The sequence below is a fragment of the Scardinius erythrophthalmus genome (genome assembly GCF_964197995.2).
Source record: "Scardinius erythrophthalmus genome assembly, contig: HAP1_SCAFFOLD_199, whole genome shotgun sequence".
In the NCBI taxonomy this organism is placed as follows: Eukaryota; Metazoa; Chordata; class Actinopteri; order Cypriniformes; family Leuciscidae; genus Scardinius; species Scardinius erythrophthalmus.
In genome coordinates, this window is record NW_028296412.1 from 16,389 (window position 1) to 38,626 (window position 22,238).

Here is a 22,238-nt window from a genome sequence, read left to right on the forward strand (position 1 = left end):
CAAATAGACAAAACATGCCACCAATAGAAGAAAACAAATTACCAATAGAGACCCACTAGAACCATTACGGTTTCCATCAAACCCAATACAGTTTCCAATACAACCATTAAAACCATTAGCAATTCTGTAATGGTTTCTATTGTTTTTTTCAGCAGGGAACACCGATTTTTGTCATTATTCTCTGTACTGACAGCACTCCAAATTTACAAAAAAATGAGCTCAATGTTAAAATTGACCGGAGTTCTCCTTTAAGTGTGGCTTGGAAGTTCAAATAATTTTGGAGCCCCTGAATGTTGTCTGAATTGCATTGCTGTTAAGTCTGAGTTAGTGGGAAATTCATTCAGAAGTATTTATGCACCTGCTGCATTTCTCTACAATTTAAGGAAGAGGAAGACTGCCACCTACTGTTCAAATGACAATAACTGAAAAATATCCTGTACAAAAAAAAAAAAAAAAAAAACTTTTGTACGAGTCTGCAGCCATCCAGCCTGACATTAAAGACATGAATGATCAGTTATGCCTCATAACACGAAGGTCTTTCCCACTCCTACCGTGTGTCACTGATGACTGTTGGGAACGCAGTAGGACAGGGACTCTTTCATCCCCCCTGAGGGGCTGGTGGAGGATGCGATTAGCACCGATTATGTACAGATTTGTCATCGTCATAAATCCACAGCTGTCGGAGGCTTCACATTTTTACATGTCACTTCAAACGCATTCCTGTCTGTCTCCTCCTGCTTTACAGCTTCTGTCCAACTCTACTGACGGCAGCCGAAGAGGGTCACTCTTCTCCAGCACTTCTGCACCGAGATGTCACGTTTCACGTCATGCTGCCTGAATGCTTGTTAGGAGCAAATCGGAAGCCCAGTAGTCATCCGTACAAGGTGTTGTCTGACTCTGAACCCTGGATCATTTTTCATCCTGACTTTCCTTCCTCTGCTTAGTCTTCATATCCTTTCTTCTCCTCTCACCTCCTTTCTTCTATGTCAAGCATCTGGATGTGTGAGAGTGTTCATGTGTGTGTGTGTGTGTGTGTGTGTGTGTGTGTGTGTGTGTGAGAGAGAGAGAGAGAGAGAGAGAGAGAGAGAGAGAGAGAGAGAGAGAGAGAGAGAGAGAGAGAGAGAGAGAGAGAGAGAGAGAGAGAACCTACTTAACTATATTTTGGGGACAAATTTGTACCCAGAAGTGACCAAAATCTATAAAAAACTTTCTTTAGGGACGTCCTAATTTGTAAACTGTTATAAAAAAATACAGTAATTACAGTTTTTTGTTATTTAAAAATGCAGAAAGTTTTGTGTGATGGGTAGATTTAGAGGTATAGGGTTAGTGTAAGGAGATATACAGTTTGTACAGTATAAAAACCATTACGTCTATGGAATGTCCCCATTTAGATAGCTAAACGTGTGTGTGTGTGTGTGTGTGTGTGTGTGTGTGTGTGTGTGTGTGTGTGTGTGTGTGTGTGTGTGTGTGTGTGTGTGTGTGTGTGTGTGTGTGTGTGTTGCCAGCTGTTTGCTATTCCTCATGCTGACTGCCTGGGAGTCTCCCTTGACCCAATGTCCCCATCCTTTCACAGATCTGCCTTGAGCTGCACTGAGACCATATTAATTGCTTCACAGTAGATACATTTACAGGTGTTTTTATTGTGCATATATTGATTGTAAAAATGATTGTAATTTTACATTTAAAAGACTAAAAAATGCTTCAGTAAAAATCTTTAAATTGGTTAAGTTCCCTTAGCCTAAAGTAAAATATTGTTTAATAGTGAAGAAGTAAAAAACAAAACAAATCTACAATGTAAAAATGTAAACGGATATTCCCAGAATTCCCTGTGTGACACTTCACATTTGAAGGTTTTTCATGTTTCGTTATCGGGTACATTAGGGTTTTATGTTACAACCTGTAGTTAAATTAATGTTTATTGTGTTATTCTGTCATGTGCGTTATATTTTGTATGTGTGTGTTACAGGTTGTTCTGTAAATATGTTTACATTTGTTGTCACTGTATTGTTACAGTATTATTTTGGCAACCACAGCTACCAGGTTTTTTTTTTCTGTAAAAACAACAGGATTCTTTTTTTTCCACATTGCTCCATTCGGGCACACCTATTCATTATTTATTACTATTTTCCACATTTAAAGCGATAGTAAAGTTCTAAAATGAAAAAAATAAAAAAATAAAAATAACACAAGTATTAGAATTATGTACTGTATGCATGGGAATTATGTATTGGTCAATATTTTTTTTTTTTTTTTTTTTGAGCTTCTTCACCCTTTGACTATTGTCACAGCCATAAAAAAGTACATGATGCAAAATACCTGCCTGTTGTACATAGTCTAAGTGAGACCCTTTTGTTTTAGACAAAGAAATACGGTGATGATGATCACATATGTTCATTGCCACAATAAACCTCACGGGAAGTGTAAAGTTCAAAGGTCAGCAGGTCTCAGACAGGACTGGAATACAGTGGCAGAGTGGGCTTGACCTGCCCTGTGCACTCCCTTCACCCTCCCTTTGCTGACCGTCTACTAATTCAATTTGTGGGAACATTCAGCCATGGTGAAGGCAAATTCCTACTGGTGTTAGTGGGGTTTCATGGGGCTTATGGAGCCCAATCCGTTGGGATTATCCTGCTATGAGTGGGTTTGCCCCAAACGCTATGACACTATTAGCTGTAAAACTAAACATCACCCCATCTGACAAAATATATAGCCTACTCACCGGCCACTTTATTAGGTACACTTTGCTAGTACCGGGTTTGGACCCCCTTTTGCCTTAATTCTTTGTGCTGCAAACATTCCTCAGATATATAAGCATTTTATGTATAATAAGCATTTCTATGGAATATTCTGTCATATATACACACATTATATTATTACATGATATTAAACTTTATATTTACACTACAAATATACTTTAGATTTTCATTTAATATAAATATGTATCTAATGTAATACAGAAAGGCATTATAAGCATTATTATGTATAATAAGTATTTCTATGGAATATATATTCTATTATGTCAATATAAATATAATTGGTTTTAAAGGGGAAAAAAAGGTAAAACGTTTTTATTAGCATTTTAATTTTCATTAATCACCAACCAAATCACAAAGTTGCCAATACTGTTTCAAACAACAGAGGGCGGTATTACACAATTAAAGAAGAGAAAAACAACTGGAGAGGTACTCAAATACAGGAAATGTCTCAAACAGACCCAGTAATTAAATCTTAAAAATGATTAAATAATCATAATTCATGTATGGCAAAATCCCACCAGGATGCCATATTCATACTCATTCTAGTTGGTCAGATAAGCTGAAGTGATCCGATCAGCTACACACAAGCTTTGTAAAAGCTTTATTGAACTGTTCATTAGAGAAGGCCGATGAACTTTTAGTGTTCTTTCAGAACGTGTTACCCGTGTTGCTCTAAATGAGTTGAAGAAATCCATTCATTTACAAGTTCTGAGTTCAAGCTGTTATTTAATTTGATTTTGGTCCAGTGAAAAGTGGTGAGTATCTCCAGTAAATATATTTTTATATCCATTTACACTAATGAGCTAAAACATTGTGACCAGTCACAGGTAAAGGCAATATCACTGATCATCTCCTAACAAGGCCAGATATTAAGAGATGAGATGGTAAGCAAACAATCAGCTCTTGTAATTCTTGTAACGTGTTGGATGCAGGAAAAAAATGGGCAGGTATAAATATCTGAGTGACTTTAGACAAAGGCCAAATTGTAATTGCAAACAAACTGTCAGAGGATCTCTGCAACGGGTTACTCCCGGTCCATTCAGCAGTGGTGAGTATTTTATCAACAGCAGTCCGAGGAGGGACACACCACAAACTGGTGACTGCGTATGGGTCTGCATAGCCTCAGACCAATCAGAGTGCCTATGATGACCCCTGTCCACTGTCTAAAGCGGACCCTTTAATGGGCACGCGAGAGTCAGAACTGGACCTTAAAGCAGAGGAAGGATGCCTGGTCCGATGAGTCCCGTCTTCTTTTGCATCACGTGGACCGCCATGTGCATGTTGGCCATTTACCTGTGGAAGTAATGGCACCAGGATGCACTGTGGGACGATGACAAGCCATTGGAGGGAGTTTAATGCTATGGCCAATGTTCTGCTGGGTTACCCTGTGTCCAGCCGTTCATCTGGGCGTAAATTTGACACGTGTCACCCTACCTAAACATTACTGCAGACCAGGTACACCCCTTCATGACAATGATGATCCCATGGTGGAAGTGGCCTCTTTCAACAGGATAATGCACCCTGCCACACTGCACACATTGATCAGGAATGGTTTGAGGAACATGATGAAGAGCTCAAGGTGTTGCCCTGGCTTCCAAATTTCCCAGATCTCAATCCAGTTGAGCATCTGTGGGATATGCTGGACCAACAAATTCGATCAGTGTTGGTGCCAGATACCACAGGACACCTTCAGGGTCCTATAGAGTCCATGCCTCGGCGGGTCGGCGATGTTTTGGCAGCACACAGAGGACCAACAGCATTTTAGGCGGGTGGACATGTTTTGGCTCAACGGTATAGATGCAAGTTGAACAAACTTAAAGGATTGCAGGACTCAACAACTTGAAAAAACTCAAAAACAGATCCACAGATATCTAACTTTACCATCACAGGAATGTTACATTTTAAAATATATTGAAAAAACAAACAGCTCTTTTAATCAATTGTAATCATATTTTACAATACTACTGTTTTATTGTATTTTTTATCAAATAAATGCAGCCTTGGTGAGCACAAGAAATCCATCTCAACCCAATTTTTTCAGAAGCACTTTAATCTAAAGAGGAAACAAGTAGCGAGCATGTAAAGAACTACAAATTAGATAGATATGTTGTCCTACTTAATGAACGTTATTACATATTTGAAAAACCAAGGCTTGTTTGGTCCACACTGTATATATATATATTTCTTTAGGGTACATTTTTCACAGGCCAATAGATTTGCAACATCTCATGAGAGACATTTAAAGAGACATTTATCAAAGCACAGTGACAGCACTGTTCATTTAACAGGGAAGCCACAGATTCTTATATCTAGCTGATCCAAACGGGCTGGTTCTTCATTCATCTTAAACTTCATGTTGAGCCACAAGACAGTTGTGCCTTTCTTTGTCCATTTTCAGCCTTTCTTTCACCCCAATTTCTGCTTCGTTCTCCTCATCCTACATTCTACTGGTGATCTTTTCTGGCTCAGGCATTATGGGTTCGTATGACCACAGCTGCCATCTCTAGACAGCCAATGATCATCACAGCTCAGAGCATGGTGACTCAGGTAGTTTTTTTTTTTTTTTTCATGATTGTAAGCTGCAAGTATCCTCCAAAAGACAGGTTTGGACGTGGTCTGTTCTAGTTCTGCCGCTGGCCGAGATGTTGTGTGAGATGTGCCGTGTTACTATAGTTTGTGTGGCCTCCATTCTGAAACTGATTAGAGAGATGATTTTAGTATGATTAATTATCTAAATGTCAATTCTAAAATCCCAAAGTTAATCTTTTCCAGTACCGATTTTACAAGCCCACAGCAAAAGAATTTCCAGTTTGAATCGAATGGGCTGCAAACAATAACATACAGCATGACCAATGTAGTCTAATTTATGAACAAATGCCTATGTTCTTTTTTAGTGAATGATGATATATATATATATATATATATTTGAGCAAAATTATACTTTTGAGCCAGTCTTTAGGTCATCTGATGGAGTTTTTTGGTTCCTTGCCACTGTTGCCTTTGGCTTGCTCAGTTGGGGATATTTGGGGAGATTTAATTTAATTAATAAATCAACAATACTATTGATCAGCATTACCAAACGTGGACGTTTTCCACTAGAAACAAACATTGATGTATTATTTTAATTTAATACTGTGAAGCTGCTTTGATACAATCTGTATTGTGAAAAGCGCTATATAAATAAACTTGACTTGACTTGACTTTATAATGAACCATTCAAAAAGACTCACAATCAGTCTAATGAAACCCTCACTAAATCTGCCAGATTGGTGACTGAATCATCAGTTATCACTATTTACGGTGATGGAATATTTTACATTTACAGTAAAGTATAATTCAGTAAAGTACGGTACTATGAACTTCAGATATGGTAATGTCCGTTTTGTTTCTGAACACACATTGTGAGTGGTAGACCAATCACAACAGACTAGGCCATCTGACGCTCTCGGAAAGGAAGGGTTACAGAGACCAAATCCTTCATCAAACCGTTTCAGACATTGTGAGAAAAAAAGGTGATGCTGCAATGTACTATGCAAAAATTAAAGTCCATTATAAAGAACCTTTTGTGCAATTGAAAGGATCCATTGATGTAAAAGTTTCCTCATGGAACAATAGATGCCAATTAAGAACCATCATTTTTAAGAGTTAAGATAGGTAAACCACACATGAGTGGTTTGGTTCTAACCTGGCCTATGTAAGCTTGTTGATCCAGGCTTGGTCGGAAACCTACTTTTTCATCCTGTCCTGAGTACCTCTTCCTCTCCATATCACCATCCAGGCCATTGAGCAGCTCCTCGATGTCCTGAGCCGTGAACTCGCTCAAGCCTGCGTCACCAGCAGTGATATAAGGTGAAGAGAGCTGCTGGGAGTAGCTGATGGACACAGTGCTTAGATGGTTTCTGTAAGGGTGTTTCAGATCCACATGAGGTGTCTCCAGGTAAACGCATCCAGGCTGCTGGAGCTCTGGCTGGAGGAGGGGAGGAACCTGCTGTGTGTCACTGGCTAGAACTTCAGTGAGGTTCCCACAAACCTGAGCATTTTTGAGTGTTTTGCACACCTGCTGATCCAGAGGTGGAAGGTGTGAGCACTGTGACTGTTGGCTCGTCATCTGAACCTGGTGTTTTTGGATTGTAATGTGTGAAAGTTTGCATTGTGAGATTCCAGTCTCTTTGTATGGTTGATACATTGAGTGTTGATGTCCTTGAGGATTGTTTTGGAAATCTGCAGCAGCCGTGTGAGGTTGTATCCGTGTGAAGTGTTGTGTCTTTGGTTCAGGATGTGCTATAGTAAAAGTCATCTGTTGTTCCTGAGGTACTAATGTGAGAGGATCACATGAATCCTCTGGGATTAACACTGGAGCTTGCTGTGAAGGTGTGAAGGTCTGAGTAGGCTTCCCAACGAGACACTTCTCCTTCACATTGTCCTGGACATCACCTACACTGTCCGTCTTCGTCCCGAGAGACTGCTGCACATAAGACAAGATGCCATCTGTGAGGTCTGCCATGTCATTTCGACCATCAAGGTCAATCCTGAGGAACAGTTCGTCTTGTTGTAGGGACTTCAGATCTTCTGGGCTGATACCTAAACTCCGCATGAAGCTCAGTATCTCACAGTTGCCATCTCCTCCAGAGCCAATGACTGGTTCTTGTTTGAACACAGGGCTTTCAGAGAGTGACATAACACTTTCTTGGCAGTTACTGGAAAAGATCTCACCAAGATCCTCATTCGCTAATGCCTGTACTGACACTGAGCGCTTATCTGCAGAACACACATATATTGACTCGTCCTGCTTCAGCATGGAGCCCAGCAGGGAGTCAGGGTCTACAGTTCCAGTGGTTCTGAGTTGGTTATTGTTGTCTTGAGCAGTGGGATCAGAAGCTGTGGTGTTACCCAGAGATCTGGGCAGGTTCATGTCATAGAGTACAGCCTCTCCTGTAGTAAAGCTGAAGGGAAGCATCATAGCACGCTTTCTTAGGTTCTCCTCACCCTCCTCGTCCCTACAGAAGACAGAATGACTCATTCTCAAGCAAGACACCTACAGAAACAATATTAAATGCTATTACCAAATAACAATATTAATACTAGATCTGAAAGAAATAAAAGTGCTTGCAACACAGCAAAAGTAAGCATAGGGTTTAAGTTTCTGTTTTGCCACTTTGCTGACTATAGATACACATCCCCCAATACAAAAGAAAAGATCTGTTGCTACTTCCATTTCATCACGACTAAAAATTAAGGGTCAAAAAAATGCATGGATGAATCGTACATAATAAGATCAATAACTAAATAATAAATAGGGTGAATTTTAATTTCATGCTGACTTTAAAGTCCCCCTGTGGTGAAATGTTGTTTATATGTTTTATTGGTGTTTTTAATATGCTTTAAGACAAAACATGTGAAGAGTCATAAGTCAGCATAAAATGCCATTGCTGAGTATTTTCTCCTAAAACTGCAGTGAACCAAAGATCGCCAAAAATCGCTGGTGTTTCTGATGTCACAAACTAACTTGTAACCAATAATGTCAATGTGTGATCATCAACGAGTGGATCTCTGAGCTGGTGTGAGTGAGTGGAGGCAGGGATAATTTGCATATTCAAAGAACCTCGTATACTAAATGAAGCTCGGGTGTAGAGCTACATTCAAGCTATTTTAAGGCATGGAGATTTTTTTCTAGGGATACAATTATTGACTACAAGGGGACTTTAAGGTATACAGTTTAATCTATAATTATTGCAACTAAGATTAAATTATCTGCGGTTACCTTTTGCCATGAATACTGCTTCATAATAAAACAACATAGGAAAACATATACAAGATATTCAATATCAAAAAGATACAACTTCACAAAGACACAAATAAAGGCATACGTGATGACTCTCTGAGAGGCAATGATGTAATCTGGTTGCCCGTTTTTGTAGACAAGTCTAGCGTTGGACTGTACCCAAATCCAGAGGTTCTGTTTAGTCAGCAGTCTGAAAACAGTCAACCCGCTTTCACCAGTCCTTATCGCTGCAGGGGAGAGAAATGATTAAATTAATTTAAATAATCAGCAACTATGTTGCTACCATTAATAATAAAAAAAGTATATGCTTTTAGCAGTCCCCTTTTAAAAGATTAATTTCAGATTTATGTATATGGTATATATAGATTTGTCATTGGTTCTTGCACGTCAAACAAACACATTTGAGCTTCTGTTTGCAATATTTGCTGTGCTCTATCTACGTATGTGCACTGATCGATGCTTATATGTGAATAAAAGCCTAAATTAAATCTGTTCATCATATAAAGTGATCGTGTCTCTTCAGAAGACTTGGATTAAACTGCTCGATTCATGAGGATTATGATGTATTTTTGTACTTTTAGGAGCAATACAATTATTTCAACAACAGTTAAATCTCCACCCTCTGACACATCAATGTTGAAACCCAGCGTGAGTGAGGTGAGTGTGTTTTCTTTATCCATTTGTGATAAAAGAAGTCTTACCCCGCATGTGGTTCTCGGCGCAATACAGCATGTCTGCTGCATGGATGAACTGATAGCCTGAGCCGCGGTAAAACAGTTCTGCCTCTGTGTAGCCCAGAACAATCTTTCCTCTGTGGAGGAGGGAAAAAAAACATGCATGGCTTTGAGAGTGAGAGATAAGAGCACCAAATTATGGGCCAATTATTGTTTACAACAAAAATAAATATTTTTTTTTTAAGTGGCACTGTGTGTAATTTTTAAAACATTCACAAATCTAAGAAGATAAAGATGCCACTACAAGTCAAATGAAACAGATAACAAAACCACAAGCTTTTTCACACTTGATAGGAGCTAATTTGGGTCTTACTTTGGGTCACATGCGGTGGGCGTGAAATCCAGTTTATGCTTGGTTTCAAACATGAAGCTCTTGGTGTGGATCTCCAGTATGTAAGGTGGCTGCAGAGGGCTGACCAGGGCAAACAGGGCGAGCTGAGGAGGGGTGGGTTTGCCATCTGCTGTCCTCTCATTCTGCCCATGCAGGAACTTCAAACGCCCCTGAAAGTTCATGGCCTATAAAAGTACAAGCCATCTATTTAACACATTCGACCATATGTAAATACATTCCACAGCATTCAGCTAATTTTCCCCAACCTCTCTTTGAAACCAATATGAAGAGATGATGCATTTTTTGAATTGTCATTTGATGCAATGGAAATAGCGACAGATCTTTTCTTCCATATTGTGATGTACATCCGGATTATCACCTTGTGAGTCTTGAAGCTGACTTCTGCTAATGAAACTGCAAACTATCTTCAGTAAAACTTTTCTTTCATTTATTATAATTCTGACTCTTGTCTTAATGAATCATTTCTGGTTCTGGGTCTTTGACTGTAAATCCCCTTACAGTACAATATGGTCTTTAAGTGATTTTAACTGCTATGTACTCAAATTTTAATTAATCATTTGATAGAATGCACTTATTGTATACATGTTTTTACATGTGCATACATGACCCTTCCTTTACACCTCAAACCTACCCAAACTACTAAACCTTTCTCCAACCTTACTCGTATACCACCTCAATAGCAGCAAAAAATACAACATGAACACAATAAGTACATAGTACCTAACAATTATTTTTTTTTAATGTAAATGCATAGTAGTTAAAGACACCTAATATAAAGTGTGACCAAAAAGCTTTTTAGTTTTTCATTTATTATCATTTCAACTTACTAGAAAGCCAGATGACTTGTCCAAGAGACATCTTAGCCGGCAAACAAAACTTCGCTCCAGAAAGGTGGAGTTCTCTGGTGGTAACTGCTCTGGCCTGTAGTACGTCTGAGGCAGTGGTGAATCATGGGAAGCTTGACAAAAGCAAAGCAAGTGCATTTAAACTTGAATAATAGAGAAAAGCATAATTAAATACAAAACTCTCTAAGATTATATAACATAGAAAATGATAATAATGCATTGGTGGCAGTGTAAGTGTTTATATAACTCGTAGGTAGTGTCATTGCTGACAGCTGGATGTGCTGTGTGTGTGTGTGTGTGTGTGTGTGTGTGCGTGCGTGCGTGCGTGCGTGCGTGCGTGCGTGCGTGCGTGCGTGTGTGTGTGTGCTGTCTGACACAGCTGTCATGTGTAGAACAATGACAGGCCTTCCAAATTGCCAGCGTTAGATCTGATGAAAATCGATCCAGCTTGGCTGAGAATAAAAAGCCCAATTTGTATCCAGAGCAAACTGGCACAGCCTTTGAACACCAGCTATAAGAGGCGGTTACACATATGAACCTGAATCCTAAGAGCATATATAACAAAAAAAGCATCATGGGAAATATTCAGATTGTCTGAAATCAAGTAAGCTGTTGGTTAAAAACATGGTCCATTACAAACTTCTTTGTTATTCTAAGAAAAAACATTTGGATACCTTGACAAATTGTTAGCCATTAATGACAATGTTTCAGACCCATTGTGAAGAAGTTAATTGAAATGTATTGCTTTTGTTGTTTTAAAATCATGTTTATTTCATGAAGATTGTAAACTAGGATGTCTGTCACAATGGAACTTTGTCAAACTTTGCAGACAAATGCAATCCCATCTTCATTGACTCTTTGTGTTGATGGAATGGGGACAGAATGTTTCAGTTGTCCAGGCACAATGCTCAGGTCTGCTCATGGTCTGTTTGGAGAGATGTTTAGTTAACTTATTTTCTACCTTGCACTAGCTGTCCGGCATCTAAAGTGCAGCTGGGGTTGAGCGCCCAGTGGAGCTGCTTCTGAAACCTAACCCGGTCTTCAGTGTGAATGAGCTCGTACACACTCTGATGGATGAGATCCGACTGCAAACAAAACACATCGGTTTTACTGCAAGTAGTTTCACAGCTGCTCATTACAGCTGGTACCAAATTTATGAAGAAATCTGAATCTAAATGCTGAAGAAAAAAAACAAATGGTAAATGTCTAAGCAATCTCAACCTCTAATGAACCTGTTTTTATCTAAATTTGTTCACAGCCTGCTTTGTCTGGCAAAACAATTCAATTCAAGTTGGTATTTGTTTACAGGTTGATTTCTGATTGCGGTGAGGAAGTGCTTTTAGAATCACATTTGTGGGAAGAAGCTGGAATTTCACACACAAAAAAATTAGAAAGCTGCTATGAGAGATTTAAAAAGACTGGCCAATTAAGAAATCTTTCCAGTAACGTCACAACAACTGAATAACTGGCTTATTTGGATAATATCAGGTCCATAATGCTTAATGTAATGAACCTTGAAATGTTTTCGAGTGAGTAGATTCACTAAATTGATGAGGGATGTGTGCAGTGGATCAAACAAAAACTTGGGTAGGTGAAATTTGAACAAACTGGACTGACAAACAAATTGACAAAATTTTTGTTTGTTCTTTTTTAGGGATGGGCATTGACACAAATTTCAAAATTCGGTTCTATTTTGATTCACAATCTTGCGATTCGATTAAATGCAATTCAATGTTATTCAATTCGAACGTGTTCTTGTTTCCTAGTTCCTTAGTTATTGTAAAATATACGTAAAACTGCTGCATTTAGATCCTTTACTCATCTCTATTTTCAACCCAACTGTGACAGATACCGATTAATTTCAAGTACACTACATGTCAATTTATCTAAAGGAAAAAAATACACTTGTTAAAATCAACAACTGATTTGAATACAAATATGGCCGTTTTTATAACTCAGTTTTCTCCAGTTTCTACTCCAATTCGGGTTTTTTTTATATAAAAATTTAAATGGTGGCTTTCCTAAACTTGTTTTTATGCAAATGTATTCATACATTGAAGAACTACAAGTTAAGTAAAAAAAGAAATATATACTGTATATAGTGCATATACTTAGCAAAATGCTCAATGTTAATTTTTTCTACCTAACTATCAAGCAAATGTCATTGAATGGCTTTTCTGAGGTAAATATATTGTTACGTGACATTGATTGCAAGCTTTTATTGACGTCTATATTCATGTTTGTGTCATTTTGTGTTTATTTCATGTTTATGCTATAACTAGTATTAAAGAGGAAGAGATGATCGGTTCACATGCCGTTTGAACTGAGGCGGCTACAGCGACCTGTCACACCACATTAAAGACCATCAAAACGGTATTAATTGTTTGAACTTTATTATAACTGACAGAATTTCATGAAAGTCAGTTATATGAAAGAAATGTCATGCTTCAGAAAGTCTGATAACTGAAGACAGCATAGAATAAAAGAATGATTTCTGGGATTTAAGGATTAATATTGGTTGATCAAAATGAGAATTGATTAAAATCGAGAAACTGATATTTTTAACCCAGCCCAATTCTTTTTTAAAGAGAAGGTGCTATAATGTAAATCCAGATAATTTCGGTCCAATTTAGCCCCTACAAATAAACCCTTTAGGCTGCAGTTTCTTCTACCCCCACAATACATATGCAAACCAATACGAACCTGATGGAACCCCAAGTAGTCCTTAATGGTGGAGGAAGCATAGAAGATCGTGCCACTGGAGGTGACCACCAACACAAAGCCATTTATAAGCTGTAAAAAACGTAGGTAGATAAAGTTATGCTGCTAATAGAATTCTAAATCAATTTTATTGTGTTTTTGTCTAGATCTATGTGCTTGAATTAAAATACTAATGTTTCCCAGCAGTGAGTTCACCTGTAGTAAACATTCTCCCTCTGAAAGCTCCTGAATTTGTGGTTTAGTGTTATTTGCTAGTTGGCTGGAGTTCTTTGAGTTCAGGGTCACTACAACAGCAAACAAGCATTAAAGCAAGAAGTTCTGCACAATAGATAAAACAGATAATACCAATTCTTCAACAAAGACATGATGAGAAAATTATGAGTAACCTTTCACAATATTTAATGTCATGTGAGGGCACTTAATCAGGCATAATCAAACAACTTCCTGCATTAGAAAGCAGTAATAATGATAGTGAGAGAGAAACATGAATAAATGTATAACAATGGCAACTTATATCACAGTTGGCATCTGAACAACCAAAAAGTGAAAGCAAATCATAATGCCCAGTGGTTTAACAATACACAGTTATGGTTGAAAAATACTAATAGTCATGAAAGGTTTGCTCACAGAGTGGTTTATGACATGCAATGGCAATGAGAGGTATCTTAACAAACAGACATTGGGTCAATAACAAACAAGAGAGCCCATGTTAAAGAAAAGAAAAAATCTAGTTTAAAAAGCATGTGCCAAGTTCTAAATTGTTCTCTACTCGTATTGGTTTCATATGATTTTGAAAAACTTTTTCAAATAAATAATAACTTTTTTTAACTTATGTTATGTACAGTATACAATCTTGAAGAATTGATGTTCCCAACAGATACATTTTCACAACAATGAATTAGTTAATTACATGACTGGGTCAGTGACACAATGCATTTTTATTGATTTATTTTAATTTGTTCAAAAAATATATTTAAAATGCAATTTATTCATACAGTGGCTTCAATACAGCTATTCTAAGATGAGCATGGTTTCCATTTCAATTAATTTAGATATTATGTATGTATGTATATAATATATACATTTTAATTGAAATTGAAACCATGCTCATCATAGAATAGCTGTTTTGAAGCCACTGTAGGAATCAATTGCATTTTAAATATATTTTTGAACAAATTAAAATAAATCAATAAAAATGCGTTGTGTCACTGACCCAGTCATGTAATTAACTAATTCATTGTTTTAAAAATGTATCTGTGGGGAACATCAATTCTTCAAGATGTTATAATGTACATAACTCCACAATACCAAAACACTGGCAAGAAGACACAACAATGTACTCTTGACTCTGCCAGGCAAACTCTTTTCTATTGAGAACAATGATCTATCTACAGTCTTCACGTACTAGATGCCATTACTTAGTCACTGTGTCAACAAACCCCTGAATTTCGGAAGTGTGTGCCAGCACTCTTCTCATGCAATGTCTGACCCTAAAGATCCCCACACACTGGTTCAAATGATCAAAACTTGGCAGGGTCTTTGATGCTACACAGCAACTCCGGTCAAAGTTTGCTGCTAGAGCCAATGACTATCAAACATTTCGTAACTCTTTTCACCTAAGTCAAAATGTCAGAACGAGTCGATTTCAGTTACTCACGCAAACCCAGACCCTCCCCTGCAATGGCCTCCAGAAAGTCTGAGTAATTACATGCAACAATCAGTGCACCTGTTTAGCTTGTTTCTCATGGAATCCCTTCAATGCTGACCACCTGACCACGCCTCTGAACTGGTCAGGATAATTGGAAGAATATAAGCTGGGAACTGAAAAACGGTATTTTTTTACATGACAGGTTCTTGCTTAACAAAACTTGGACTGTTGTCTTTATAAATCTCAAAAAAGATGTCCAACTGCATCCTTGAGAGCATAATTGTGAAAGGCTCGTCTGAAACACATGTATACACTATATGAACTGTGATATTAAAGGGGCACTATGCAGTTTCGGTTTTTGTCAAACAGTGACCCCTAGAGTCGCTGTGGAGTACTTTAACGTTACTGTCGTAAATAGTTTCTCGTTTTCTTTTCCTTGACTCTTCCGACTGTGCTTTCTTCGTTTTCTTTGTCGACTCTGCCATGATTCACGTCTGAAATGCGTGCTAGTGTCTTCCATAGTGGCTGCTTCATATGTTGTTGATGTATGTGACGTTGTGCCGTAAAGCAAGTCGGGATTCTCTCGAGATTTGGCGGGGCGCCACCTCTCAAACCTGCATTGCTGGTTTTGTCAGGGGCGTACCTCCTCCTCCATCGAAATTACTTAGAAGCAGTTATATTAAGGTACAAATCTTGCATAGTGTGCCTTTAAACTCTCTAAAAGTCTATTCTCTAGGTCAGTGTTCTTCAACCCTGCTCCTGAAGGACCCCCAACACTGCACGTTTTGTTTGTCTCCCTAATCAAACACACCTGATTCAACTCATCAGCTCATTAACCCGTGTGATAATGAGCTGATGAATTGAATCAGGTGTGTTTGATTAGGGAGACAAAGAAAACGTGCAGTGTTGTTGGGGTCCTTCAAGAGCAGGGTTGAAGAACACTGACCTAGGTGACTTTAAACAGGCTAATTATTAACACTTGAAATATATGTTTGATCAGGGCAGTAGTTCAGATATGTGTACTTTCCCTGCCAACATTTTCAATGCTAAATGTTTTCTATTTGTCAAATAATATTTAAATGTATATACTTTAAAAGTTTGGGGTCGGTAAGCTTTTTATTATTATTATTGATGAAATTAATACTTTTTAGTCCAGTCATTTTATGAAAAAAGGTTGAACAAATTGCAACAGAAGCAAACTCAACTGATTTTGTATCCTCAATATGTCCTGAGTAAGGGAAAAAAAGTCCAGAAGAATGCCATTAGGGGAAAGTTTTGACAAAGACCCAAATCTAGCCTATTCATATACGCCTATTCATTCTTTTTCTTACTTGAATAGGGTACAAATTTTAACCTTTAGATATCACCATGAAAATTAGTGAGTTGATTACTTACATCAAGACAAACAAAAAATATATTATAAGTTTTTTTAAATTGTTTGTTAACATGGACAAAAGGTGCATAATCTAATTACGTATGTGCTTATTTGCATAAATACCACAACAGATCTAAACATTGGGTATAGCCAGGTGAAAATGTCTTGTTGAATCTTGTTGACACATAACAGTAAAATACTTAACGTTAAGGTCTGAATAGAACCCATTTAGGCTACCCATGAGCATTAATACATAGAGGCGGGAGGAAGTACTTTAGAAACCCCCCTTTATTATTTTTTAAGAGATGGGGTTTGGGGCTGGGTCCGTGGGACTGTTTCTAGGGGACGAGTCTGAGGAAAGAACAGGAGAAAATGGTAAGGAGAATGCAGAAGACAAAGGGTAGGCAAACTAAAAAGTGAATCCCCAGAAACAGTCCCACAGACCCAGCCCAAATCCCCATCTCTGCAATAATAATTAATAAAGGCTGGTTTCTAAAGTACTTCTTCCTGCCTCTATACATGTATTAATGCTCATGGGTAGCCGTAATGGGTTCCATTCAGACCTTAACATTAAGTATTTTACTGTTATGTGTCAACAAGATTCAACAAGACATTTTCACCTGGCTATACCCAATGTTTAGATCTGTTGTGGTATTTATGCAAATGAGCACATACGTAATTAGATTATGCACCGTTTGTCCATGTTAACAAACAATTTCAAAAAACTTGTAATACATTTTTTGTTTGTCTTGATGTAAGTGATCAACTCACTAATTTTCATGGTGATATCTAAAGGGTAAAATTTTTACCCTGTTCACGTAAGAAAAAGAATGACTAGGCGTATGAATAGGCTATTGATACTTTGCAGTCACGTGATATCTGGCGGGCAACAAAAGCGGTTAGTGCATCCAATCGCACAACAACTATCTTGAACAAATTGCAACTATCTTGAACAAACCTCAAAACACCAACTTTTGTATATTAAAACTGGCAACGTCCTGGCAAGATCCTTGATTAGTTTAATGCTTTTTGTTGCTAAAGAATGATGTTCTTGCCCGCCAGCCAGTACAACTGACGTCACGTGCAAAGTATCAATATTTGGGTCTTTTTCAAAACTTTCCCCTAATGGGATTCTTCAGGACTTTTTTTTTTCCTTACTCAGAACATACTGAGGATTCAAAATCAGTTGAGTTTGCTTCTGTTGCAATTTGTTCAAGGTTGACCCCTATTTTGGCTTAAAATGACTGGACTATTTATTGAGCAAGGGTGCTTTATTGAACAAAAGTGACAGTATATGATATGATACTATATATAATGCAATAATTATACTATATATTATTACTAAATATTTTTTATTTTAAATAAAAATATTTTTTACATTTCTATTAATCAAAGTATCATGAAAAATGTATCATGCATGGTTTTCAGAAATTAAATAGAAAATAAATTACATTAAATAGAAAATGTTTATTTTAAATTGGAACAATATTTTACAATATTACTATTTAATTTATCATATAAATGCTGTAAGCTATAAACATTTCTTTCAAATACATTAAAACATTATCTTAGCAAGCTCAAACTTTTGAAATTAATATATATATATTCATTTAACATTTACTTTGTAAAAACAAAGTATTGTTAATAATACTATATTTAGACTTTTTACTATATTAAGACTTTGATTTGCAGTGATAGCTGGAAATTTGACAAATATAATGTAACTAAAATCTATGAATTCATATACACACTTCATTCACACAATGGCATGATCTGTTTAAAGCTTTCAAACCCATCGCAAGCTATTTTTACAATTTCAACAAAATTTTCTTATCTATGTTAATTGGCTAGATTAAATCAACAGAATTCAACAGCAATGTTCAGGGCTGTTCCCGAGCCATTGGTTCATACTTACAGTTGAGCATGCATTACATACTGCAACTATATCGCGCAATATGATCTATTTTCAAGAGCCAACATGTCACAATCTGTGCCTTGAATTTTGTGAATTCATACACACGTAAAACTTTTGGACAGCGGCAAGAAAAAAGTATCTGTCCCAATAGAAGAAAGATCCTCCAGACATTATTATAATATTTTAAAGCATAGCCTATTTCTTTTGCATATTCCTTATGCTACCCAAATATGGGTCATCCTGAGATAAAACTGCTGAGAGACCGGGATGTCCTGTGATAAGCACTCAATCAATCTGTCACAAACAAAAGGAGGAACTCCATGCACTGCTCTGTCCAACTTCCAAATCTTAATGCTGAGGGAAAAAGCCTCTTGCGTTCATCTTGCGTTCATCTTACGTCATCACAAATGGGTACAGCACATGATAGAAAACAGAACGTGGGTGAATATATTGTGGTTTAAGGATTTTAATTAATATGGTGCTGTTATGCACAGAGCACCAAGTGAACAAAAGTGAACGACACTTGCGTTTACTGTATGTGCTTCGCATGAAGGCTTGCAAATGGACTCTTTTGAGGAGAAAGCTGATTGCCAGTCATTCATTTGCCACTCTGAGCAATTACACTACACACACCCTCGCTCGTATCCAGTGTGAATCATCAAATTGTCATCTCCTAAGTGTGTTTGGTTGATGACGTTGTTATCGGACAAAACACATGCGCAGGTTACTTTACTTCCTGAACAAGTGTGTCCGAGGCAGCATCCTAAACCGCATACTCTCTCGAGTAGGTACTTATTTTAAATAAGTAGCCTAATTACTTTACGACTGCTAAAAAAAGTACATTCTATAGTATGAGTGTGTGTGTAGTATGAATGAAAATCTGGATGTACTACATTCACTACATGTAGTCCTTATCATGTGATCCACCAGCGTCAGTTACGTCGCTTCACTGTCATTCATAAATCCTCTCCCGTGGCCTCATGGGATAGTAAAGTGTCTATCGTATACACACTTTAGAATCTCGCCGGAAGAAGTAGGTCATCCGGGTACTTTTTCGAACTAAACTGCCAGTGTAAAAACGTCCTTATGCATTTTAATCATTAAGGAAGAAAAAGTGTTGCCTTTGGATGCAGTCCACAAGATACTAAACTATGACAAAATTTTATAGAAAATACATCAAAATAATAAACAAATAATCTTTCAAATTTGCATAAACTGGATGGGACTATTGCAGGGGTGTCCAGTCCTTCTCCTGGAGAATTTGGCTCTAATCCCAATTAAACACACATGAAACAAGGTAATCAAGGTCTTCAAGATTACTTGAATCTTCCAGCCAGGCATGTATTTTTGGAGAATTTGGAGCTAAACTCTGCAGGACATTGGTCCTCTGGGATCAGGATTGGACCCCCTGGGACTATTGCATCCATAAATTTAAATACAGTCAGCAATTGTACAACTAGTATACACATGTTACAACTGCAGCTTCGGTTTACATGTATTACCATTGAAGTGACTTTTGGCCCGCAGGTAGCTCACACTTAGCCTCAGTATGGTGAGTTTGTCCATCTTGGATATGACCTCTTGTGGGAAGGGGAGCTGGCTGGCCAACCTGTCTAACTCTCCATTCAGCCGGTCCCGATGTCGTTTGGATGGATTCGATTTGACGCATTCAGGAGGAGACTGCTTTTCACTACAAAAAAGAGAAAACATTCGGCTTTACTGTAACTTTCAGATTAGTATGAGAGGATAGCCAGACAATCATAATTTCATATTTTGTAAAGTTTACTCTATTAGACATAATCAATCACAACATTTTAGAGTGTATTCAGACATGGCCCACATTTTGGTAAGAAAATAGAGAAACCTGGTGAAATATGAATAGAAAATTAAGTTAAACACCTCAATGGCCATTTGTTGAAAAGAATATTTGTCGTTAATGCTTAATTCCACAACCTGGAATAGTTTCAGTTGTTTATGGGCTTTATCCCATATTTAAACATTTCCCACATTTTAACAGAACTGAAGAAAAAAAATGTGTGTGTGTGTAAATATGTGCCCTTTTTTACTGACTTGAACTTTTGGTTCAGCACAATGAACAAATCTTTTTTTCTTTTTCTTTTTTCAATAGTCAAAATAACCGAACACGTTCATATGCGCAATGTTTTTGATAATTTCTTTTAATATTCCGATTTAGGAACTCATTATAACGCAGCCAAATATAAATTGTGGAAAGCACAAATTATCACCTGATCCTGGATCGCTTATTTGCCAGGTGACACGCAATGAACGAATCGTTCATGAAATCGCTCAAGCACAAAACACGGTCGAACGCATAGCCTAAACGACGTCCAAAGTTTCGCAAACAGTCTGGATAGATTTTGGACAGAGTGAATCGATAACATCACTCAAAGTTGAGTCAAATTGAATAAATATGCAGACACCTACATAAAGAAATAGCCTACTGTAACAAAAACTATACGTAACATGAACAACTATGCAACGATAGTAAGTGTCCGCTTTAGGTGCAGATATTAAACAGGCTGACCGTGCTGTAAGCTGAGTATAGGTATAACTAAGCAACCTTAGTAAAACAATGATTTATTACCTTTTCTGGGCAGGTTTCCTCCGTTTGCGACTTGCATAAACATTACAGGAGCTCATAATTCCCACAAAAACAGATTCGTGGTTAGTCGGGTGGTGCTAGCAGGCTAAACTTAATCTGCTGTTAGCTTTCTGCCAAAATAAACAAACCTTACAAACTAACAATTACCCGGTAGTGCTCTTTAAATCTGAAGCTTTCACCTGTGTTAGTAAACAGTTAAAGCCCATGGTTGACACGAGGGTAGAATAAACACATCCCTGTCATTGCTAAGCTAAAATGACAAGCTGTCTGTCAATCTAACTAACATTAGCTAAGTTTTGTCTAACTTTCTAAAACTCAACGACTCAAACGCACCTTTTGCTCTCCAAAAATGTTTATATTCAGCTATTATATACTAACTAACATAATAGTCCAGGGCTGGCTAACTTGTAGTTAGTTTGACAGTTCTGCTGCGACCAATATTTGGTTTTGACAGTCAGATCAGCAGGGCTTCTCCCTCACACTAACCACCTGCTAACCACTTCCTATTTCTTTTCAGTCATGGACTGAACCAGTACTTTGTCCAAGTACCCCAAACCCCACAAAACTGTAGGCAACAAAATATCAGTTATTGTTAATAAATGTAATACTGTGAACTGTAAAACCATAATCAATTGATATCTTTAAGCCATGTCAAAAGCTCAGAAGCATTCTGCTATTTATTTATGTTTAGTAGTGACTGATACTAAGTTACCACACAGTTTTAGCATGGTAACAAAAACCAAATGTTTAAGCAAAATTAAAGCTGTTCAACATAGCATGCAGCCATGAGTTAATTGCACTTTTTTGACCACTTTGAATTACTTTACTGGTGAAGAAAGTTGAGATGAAACTCTGAATACTAATAAAATTGACTAGAATATGATAGAAATTATGACTAATTACATGGATGTAACAAAGGTATAACAATGTGCCTTCTTAGCAGAATTTTATATTTAAAATAAATGTTTATAGACATCACATTTTGTCTGTATTATAATTGTTTTTGATTATTGTCATTGACTATTACAATTATATAATTTGCCAAAGTTCATCTGAGGATGTAGAAAATTAAATTGCTGGCCTACGCTGAGCCTTTAAGTAGTTAATGTTTTTATTATTTTTATTATTTCTTTGTAACAAGACACACTGACTGGAATGTTTATGTTTCATCTGATGACTTATATTTGTACAAATGGTCAAATGTCACTGCATCAAATATTTGCACATCCTTTCATGTTGCTTTAACAACAGTGACTTGTTCACTAAAATGCATTAATTAGGCCTGCAGCACAGCCATGTTTTTTTTTTTTTTTTTTTTTTTTTACATTCCTCACCATTTTAATTGTGAAGAAGACAGAGAATTCCAAAGAATTCCAAGATGCTTGGTTGTTATCTAAAGGTAGCCAATAGTTCACCCAAGAATGAAAATTCTGTCATTATTTACTCAAGTTGTTCCAAACCATGAATTTCTTTCTTCTGCTGAACAC

General features: G+C 37.2%; 1 protein-coding gene across 2 annotated transcripts; it reads right to left on the bottom strand.

Moving 5' to 3' along the window:
• Positions 1-3,079: 3,079 nt before the first annotated feature.
• On the bottom strand, positions 3,080-21,238 carry LOC308686353 (aryl hydrocarbon receptor-like). 2 transcript variants are annotated; one of them, XM_081394759.1, is made up of 11 exons: positions 20,734-21,238; positions 19,631-19,818; positions 13,386-13,474; positions 13,173-13,262; positions 11,431-11,554; positions 10,452-10,582; positions 9,586-9,788; positions 9,240-9,349; positions 8,624-8,765; positions 6,487-7,753; positions 3,080-5,452 (listed from the first exon to the last, which is right to left on the bottom strand). In XM_081394759.1, exons 1-11 carry the CDS (start codon positions 20,787-20,789, stop codon positions 5,378-5,380), a joined length of 2,475 nt encoding a protein of 824 aa, XP_081250885.1. In that variant the 5' UTR covers positions 20,790-21,238; the 3' UTR covers positions 3,080-5,377. The 2 variants fall into 2 exon arrangements, with proteins under 2 accessions (XP_081250885.1, XP_081250884.1); XM_081394758.1 differs by having other exon boundaries at positions 6,442-7,753.
• Positions 21,239-22,238: the final 1,000 nt, after the last annotated feature.